This window comes from Neolamprologus brichardi, chromosome 5, assembly GCF_056152115.1.
Source record: "Neolamprologus brichardi isolate AB-2024 chromosome 5, ASM5615211v1, whole genome shotgun sequence".
NCBI classification, from domain to species: domain Eukaryota; kingdom Metazoa; phylum Chordata; class Actinopteri; order Cichliformes; family Cichlidae; genus Neolamprologus; species Neolamprologus brichardi.
In genome coordinates this window covers 32,699,518-32,707,730 of record NC_142108.1, presented here as the reverse complement: position 1 = coordinate 32,707,730, position 8,213 = coordinate 32,699,518, and the positions used below count along the sequence as shown (strand labels likewise).

At 44.2% G+C, this 8,213-nt stretch overlaps 1 protein-coding gene across 1 annotated transcript; it reads left to right on the top strand.

The window, feature by feature from the left end:
• The first annotated feature begins 3,022 nt into the window (after positions 1-3,022).
• On the top strand, positions 3,023-3,916 carry LOC102790371 (odorant receptor 131-2-like). Its single transcript, XM_006811022.2, has one exon. The coding sequence runs from the start codon at positions 3,023-3,025 to the stop codon at positions 3,914-3,916; it is 894 nt and encodes a 297-aa protein (XP_006811085.2).
• Positions 3,917-8,213: the final 4,297 nt, after the last annotated feature.

Genomic DNA, 8,213 nt, shown 5'->3' with positions numbered 1-8,213 from the left:
CCTAACCAAATAAAGCCTTGCAGGCTCTTTATGTGCTTTGTTCTGAAGAGTGAAGGCAGATCAAATTTCTCCTACAGGTATGTCAAATGCACACTTATCCTGAGGTCGGGAAATGTTTTGATAGTAACGCATTTTTAACATGTTTTGGTTTTTTATGCCACTAAAAGACATTTAATGATGATAATAATAATAATAATAAGAAGAAGAATAAGAATAAGCCTCAGCCTCCCTGGGAAAGTCTATGCCAGGGTGCTGGAAAGGAGAGTTCGTCCGCTACTCGAACCTCGGATTCAGGAGGAACAATGTGGTTTTCGTCCTAGTCGCGGAACACTGGACCAGCTCTTTATCCTCTCAAGGATACTTGAGGGCACATGGGAGTTTGCCCAACCAGTCTACATGTGTTTTGTGGACTTGGAGAACGCATTCGACCGTGTCCCTCGGGGTGTCCTGTGGGAGGTTTTGCGGGAGTATGGGGTGTCTGGCCCATTGCTACGGGCCATTTGATCCCTATACAACCGTTGCAAGAGCTTGGTTCGCATTGCCGGCAATAAGTCGGACTCGTTCCCGGTGGGTGATGGGCTCCGCCAGGGCTGCCCTTTGTCACCGGTTCTGTTCATAATTTTTATGGACAGGATTTCTAGGCGCAGCCAAGTGGCGGAGGGCTTTCGCTTTGGTGGCCTCAGAATCTCATCTCTGATTTTTGCGGATGATGTGGTTCTGTTGGCTTCATCAGGTTAAGGCCTCCAGCTCGCACTGGAACGGTTCGCAGCCGAGTGTGAAGCAGCGGGAATGAGGATCAGCACCTCCAAATCTGAGGCCATGGTTCTCAGCCGGAAAAGGGTGGAGTGCCCACTCCGGGTCGGGGATGAGTTCCTGCCCCAAGTGGAAGAGTTCAAGTATCTCGGGGTCTTGTTCGCGAGTGATGGGAGAAGGGAGCCGGAGATCGACAGACGGATTGGGGCTGCAGCTGCAGTAATGCGGACGCTGCACCGGTCCGTCGTGGTGAAGAGGGAGCTGAGTGTAAAAGCGAAGCTCTCAATTTACCGGTCGATCTACGTCCCTACCCTCACCTATGGCCACGAGCTGTGGGTAGTGACCGAAAGAACGAGATCGCGGATACAAGCGGCAGAAATGAGCTTCCTCCGAAGGGTGGCTGGCCTCTCCCTTAGAGATAGGGTGAGAAGTTCGGCCATCCGGGAGGGGCTCAGAGTAGAGCTGCTGCTGCTCCACATCGAAAGGAGCCAGCTGAGGTGGTTCGGGCATCTGACAAGGATGCCTCCTGGGCGCCTCCTGGGTGAGGTGTTCCGGGCATGTCCCACTGGGAGGAGGCCCTGGGGCAGACCCAGGACACGCTGGAGAGATTATATCTCTCGGCTGGCCTGGGAACGCCTTGGTGTTTCCCCGGATAAGCTGGAGGAGGTGGCTAGGGAGAGGGAGGTCTGGGCCTCTCTGCTTAGGCTGCTACCCCCGCGACCCGGCCTCGGATAAAGCGGATGAAGATGGATGATGGATGGACTTAATTTTTTATAAATTTTGTTTTTTCATATTTCCCTTGTTATTTCAATTATATTTGCATGTTCTAAAGAAAATCTATCTATGTTTTGTCATACTGATGTAAAAGACAAAAAATAATGGGTATTAAGGCCCTTAATGAGCAGGCCTTTTGAATGGAGTCCTTTAATGCACGCACATGGCCTAGGGCCCTGATACACATATATAATACAGAGAGATGTTTCAGGTTAGCTGGAGAGCTGGGGTTAGTGGATATTGTAGCCTAAATGCTGACAATATCCTCTGACTTTTCAAACTTTAAACATAGACACTAGACCATGTGTTGGTGTCATGTCAACCTAAGGAGATGGACCATAAAACAAAGCATGATATTGACACATTTGCAGTGATTCTTGTCTCTTCTTTGTGAGCTAGCAAAAGTGCCTAATACACACGTGCATGCACTAACGGGTACGAGCACTCCTGGGGGAGGGGATATCTCCCTCTCTCACACACATAGACACACCTGACGCCATTTGCATATAACCACTATTATAAATTATCAAGTGCTACTAACTTATTAGACAGAAGTCAACCATAACCAGGTGAGCACCTATTCTTTGGTGGGTGGGGTGGTTTATGAAAACAATTTATATATTCTTTGAGATTTGTATTGTATTGAATCATTTAGTGTAGTATAGTTTTTTTTTATGTGATCAGCTATATAATAACTCTGATTGTAACACAACCGGGCGCAATTATCAACTATCATTTAAGTTACTGCTTTGAATGAGAATGCTACTATTATCCAGCTCGTTATGACTAAGTTAATGTTATAGGTCAAACATGTGGAGTTTTTTCTTTAATGAAAATGTCTTATTGCAGTTCACACTTAACTAAAGCAGAGTTTAGTGCAGAAAAACATAGTTTGTTGTAAACTGGAGCAGAAGGGTTTTTGAATTGATGAGAATAAATAATTTATGGTGGATTACATTGCAGAAAATGCATTTTCTGAAATGTAAATTATTTGCTTAAGCAAAATGAATTACTTTTGATGCTTGGATATGGTGTTTTATGGTTGGTGTAATAGTGTTGCAGAATATTTAAGATTTCTAAGATTATTATTGATCAGATAAGGAATGCTCATAGATATCAAAACTTTGCCGTGTTTTTAAAGTTAACACCTTCTGTGTTACAACCTGCCATAACAATCAATGATGTCCACAGGTTTTTTGGCCAACTCATGAACCTTTCAAATGCTGCCATGAATTTGACAACAGTTATGTATCGGGACCCGTTAAACATAGCTATTGTCAAGAATGTGATAACTGTGGTCCTCTGTATCGCCATCATCTATGTCAACGGCACCTTGCTGCACATATTCAAAAAACATGAGGTCTGTATCCTGCTCATAAATTTTGCATCTATTTATTACATCCATTTAGAACTAGATACTAGACGACAGAATGTGATATATTCTGCACTGTGAACATTCCATCGCGCAAAGAGACGTTGGAGTGACATCTTTTAAATGATATTTTTGGACGTCCAAGTTTGGTCACTGAAGCAGTTGTTTTTTATCCACCGTTCAATGTTTAGTGGGATAATTCACCTTTCATGTTCTAAATCCTGTCCTTCTCTTCAGGTTTTCAACACAAATCCTCGTTACATCCTGTACATTCATCTGGTAATCAATGATATCCTCCTGCTCATCATGCTCACCCTCATTACAGTTCTCAGTTACGCCATTTTCACTCTTCATGTGTCCTTTTGTATTATTTTGCTAGTGATTGGCGTCATTCCCAGCCTTAACACTCCAATGACCCTCGCTGTGATGGCAGTAGAGTGTCATATTGCCATATGCTTCCCTCTCCAGCACTCACAGATCTGTACAGTCAAAAATGTAACCGTTGTGATCACAGTGATATGGGGGCTAAGTTCCCTTACAATTCTGCCATATTTATTCACCAGCCTGGCCACAGAATCCAGAGATTTCTTTCATTCAAGAGTTTTCTGCCTTAGAGAAAATGTTTTCAGACTTCCTGAATTAGAAAAGAAGAGAACTATGTCCAACATTGTATTTCTGGTTATTGTTTGGCTCACCCTTGTCTACACATATTTCAGAATCCTTTTCGCTGCACAGGCAGCTGCTGCAAACGCCAGGAAAGCAAGAAACACTGTACTGCTGCACGGCTTCCAGCTGCTGCTGTGCATGCTCACCTACGTGTATGATTTGCTGCTGAATGGTTTGACATCCTTGTTCCCAAAAGGAGTTCTGACTATTCGCTACACAATCTCAGTATTCGTTCACATTCTGCCTCGACTTGTTAGTCCACTTGTTTATGGGATACGAGACAAGGCATTCAGAAGATATCTGAGGAAATATCTGTTCTACTCACCAAAGGCTAATGTTAACAAAAGTTAAAAACAATGCCATCAGCTCTTTTAATTTAAAATACTGAGATTGAGTAGTCTTTGTTTATCTTATTCTATTGTTCTTTTTTGTTTGCATATCTTTCTAATCTAATGTCACAGTGAATGTGTCAAACAGTAACTTTCACTATATGGCAATTTTATAATACACGATTTTATAAGACACTTTAGTGTTCGGAAAGACAAAAACTGCAGAATTCAACCAGAGAGCTTAAAATATTGACCGAAAGAAAAACTGGACAAAATGAAAGCAAAGTTAATAAAGATGCATGAAAATGTTGCACAAAAAGGCAAAACAAAAGCCATCAACATAAGAAGTAGATATTACCAGAAGAACCAATGCAAGAAGAGTAAGTATAACTAAATAATACAGAAAAATATTTTAAATATATACATTTTTAGGAGCAATGTGAAGAAACCCAAGAGCTCTAAAACAGTAAGAAGCGCCCACCAGAAGATGTCAGTAGAGCCCAGCCAGGATTTTTAAAGCCAATATTTGGTGACTTAAAAAATGGTAAAACTTTATTTCAGACACATGAAATATAAAGAGTCTTTCCTGACATTTCTTATGTGCAGTTATTTATCATATTATCTATATTTAGTTGAATGCAGTAATTTTTCCTTGATAAAATAAGATCCAAAATACATTCTTCTGAGTTTAAGAGTTTCTCTTTAATTAACTAATACATTCCAAGTGATATCTTTAAATGACTTAATGCATTAAGGTAAAAACACTAAGGTTTACAGAATGGAAAGTTCTTCAGCATTAGTGTGGTGCTCATAAAAATAGCAGCATGTTGATCGATGCTAATGACACCTACCTTAATGTGCTATTACATTTTATTCTTGAGAAGTGCATGATCTGTAGTCTGCTTTATTTCTTGTCAGAGTCATAGTACTTGTGTAAATGTGTTGTTTCTTATTAGAGATCAACTAAAGCCATCTTCTTCTTAAACCATCTTCAGTTCTGTAGATGAGGCTTTTTAAAACCAAAACCAACCATTTTTCATTATTCATGTACAAATGATCCTCATTATTTATGTCTTTGCCATAGTCCATCCTGGGCCCTATACTACAAAGACAGTTTAAGGAGCTTGGAAAGAAAAGCATCCGGACTTCTGTAAGTTTCTTGAAGACGTTTCATCCAAGAAGTGTATTCAGTTCTAAGAGCAATCCCAGAGGCCCAGATTATTAAGGGCTATTGGGAGTTTCCTTAAGAGGGTCCTGAACCCCCTATTGATCCTCCAAGAGCCTAGGTTTGAAAACATGTGTGGGTCACAATCAGCCAAGGTTTCAGGTGAACCCATTGTGAAACATAGCCCCACCCTATCGTGTGACTTACTGAGATCAAATGGCCCAGGATGTGAGTGGGCATTAACTTAGACTTAGAGCTTTTTATTGTCATTGTGCAGTTTCTTGCACAGCAAAATTGGGTAGCTGAACCACAAAGGTGCTAAAGTAAGAAGAAGAGAAACCAATATACAACGAAGGCGGAAAATAAATAAATAATTAAATAAATAGAATAAAATAAAAAACAGTGTATATGTATACACATGTGAGTGGAACTATATACATGGTGTATGTGTAGGAAACATTGAAACAGACTGGGACCAAAATAATTGCACATGAGCCAAAAATATTGCACAGAACATGACAGGCATTTGGGCCGTTCTCAAAATTAGATTATAGATGGCAGAGAGTTGGTGTCGGAAGGCACACCTCTTTTCAAAGATAGTCATTCACAGTGGACATTAGTGGGTTGATTACTCCAAGTTTGTGTTCCAGAGGGTAGTGGAAGTCAAAGAGTAGGTACTGGTCCATGTGTGTGAACGACTTAAAGAAGTCCAGACACTTTTCTTTTCAAGCTCCTTAAACTATGATGACCTGGATGACTGAGAACCTTCACAAACATACAAAGAGAGTTCAACATACCAAGGGTTTCCCCTCCATGTTCACATGAAAGACGTGGTCTTTCAGCATCTAACCAACCTAAAAATGGGAGTTTCTCAATTCCTATTACTTTTAGTTCACAGGAAATGATCTCTAAGAGTGTTACCCACTCCAGAGATGTTATCAGAATCAGTTCAATTCAGTTCAGTGTCATTTATATAAAGTCACGTCCACATCCTCATTTTAGATTTGATAGCTTTTTAGTAGGTAAAGGTGAATGGCTTGGACCTGAATTTAGCTGCGGCAGCAGGTCTCGAAGGAGACTGGCGGCGGCTCCCAGCCCTGGCAGATCCCCATGTACTAAATAGAAGTGAAGTAGTTACAGAATTGAAAAGGGGAGGAAGGGAGGGAGGTGCATGTAAACAAGAATGACAGCTTGCAGAACTGGGAGAACCCAGAAGAGCCTCCTTCCCCCTACCGCTGCAGACGGACTAGCAGCGAACTGTGGGCCGCAGCTTATTGCAGCTAATGGCTCTCCCATCAAAACGTTTGGGGAAAGGTTGGTGACTGTTTGTTTTCATGGCCAGGATTTCCAGTGGAACTTTGTTGTTGCCGCTAGCTCTGTACCTATTTTAGGCGCTGATTTTCTGTGTGCTCATGGACTGCTTGTCGATGTTGCTAACAGACGTTTAATTGATGCTGTCTCGTTTTCTTCGCTACCCTGTTTTACTCGGGCCGCCGAGCCCCTGATTTGGGCTAATGTAGTGACCTCCGGGGATGCTTTTCAGCGTTTGCTTTTAGAGTTTCCATCGCTGTCTGTCCCTAATTTCTCTAGCTAATGAAGCATGGGGTTGAGCATTATTCCCACGGTCGGGCCCCCGGTGTTCTGTCCGTCACTCGGGAAGAGTTTGCAGCCATGGAGCGGCTTGGCATTGTACAGCTTTCGAACAGTGCATGGGCCTCTCCACTTCACATGGTGCCCAAATCGGACGGTCGGTGGCGGCCATGCGGAGATTTCCGCCATTTAAATAATGCCACGGAGAATGACCGTTACCCCATCCCCCACATTCAGGATTTTTCTGCCAATCTCGCCGGAACGTAGATTTTTTCTAAAATTTACTTGGTGCTGGGGTATCACCAAGTTCCCGTACGCGCCGAAGACGTTCCTAAAACCGCTGTCATTACCCCCTTCGGCTTGTTCGAGTTTTTGCGCATGCCGTTTGGCCTGAAAGGTGCCGCCCGACAGAGTCCAGGCTGTTTCGGCTTTTCCGCATCCCACGTCGGTTAAAGCGTTGCTGGAGTTCTTGGGGATGATAAATTTTTACAACCGCTTTCTCCCCAGAGCTGCCCACCTGCTACAGCCACTCTATGCTGCCTTAAAAGGTAAAACAGCCAAAGATCCGGTTGACTGGCTGCCGGAACGCGTCCATGCATTTTCCGCAGCCAAGTCTGCGCTGGCTGACGCCGCCCTGCTGGCCCACCCGTTTCCGTCGGCGGAGATCGCGTTGACCACCGATGCGTCTGACGTGGCAGTGGGTGGGGTGTTGGAACACCGGGTTTCAGGTCTCTGGCAACCGCTCGCCTTTTTCAGTCGTACGCTCCGGGATGCTGAACGCAAGTACAGTGTTTTTGACAGGGAGTTGCTGGCCCTGCACCTCGCGACAGGACATTTTCGTTTTTTCCTCAAGGGTCGCAACTTTACTGCGTACGTTGACCACAAACCTTTGACGTTTGCGATGTCCAAGGTCTCTGACCCACGGAGCGCACGCCAGCAGTGCCAGTTGGGTGGCTGTAGCTCAGGTGGCAGAGCGGATCAGCCACTAACCAGAAGGTCGGTGGTTTGATCCCCGGCTGCTCCAGTCTGCATGCCAAATATCCTTGGGCAAGATACTAACCCCATGTTGCTCTCCGATGCATCCATCGGAGTGTGAATGTGTACGAATGTTAGATACTCAGCACTTAAACTTAGAAGTGCTTGTGTGAATGGGTGTGATTGGGTGAATGAATTAGCTGTATAAAGCGCTTTGAGTGCTCGGACAGAGTAGAAAAGCGCTATATAAGAACCAGTCCATTTACCATTACCATTTACCAGTTGGCGGCCATTTCAGAATTTACCACAGACATTCAGCATGTGGCTGGTAAGTCCAATCACGTCGCTGACTGTCTTTCACGTGTGCTGGTTTCTCCGGTGTATGTCAGCGTCGACTACGCTGCCATGGCCGCCGAGCAACGTGCTGACCCGGACGTCCTTGCCCTTCAGCCAGCAAAAACGGGCCTCGTGCTGGAGGACACCCCGGTGTGGAACAGCGGTCCGCACCTTCTTTGCGACGTTTCCACCGGCCGCCCCCGCCCGGTGGTTCCCCTTTCGTGGCGTCGTCGTGTTTTTGACTCGGTGCATG

Coding starts and splice junctions, on each gene's coding strand:
- LOC102790371 (XM_006811022.2), top strand. CDS start 3,023: ATGATATTTTTGGACGTCCAAGTTTGGTCACTGAAGCAGTTGTTTTTT.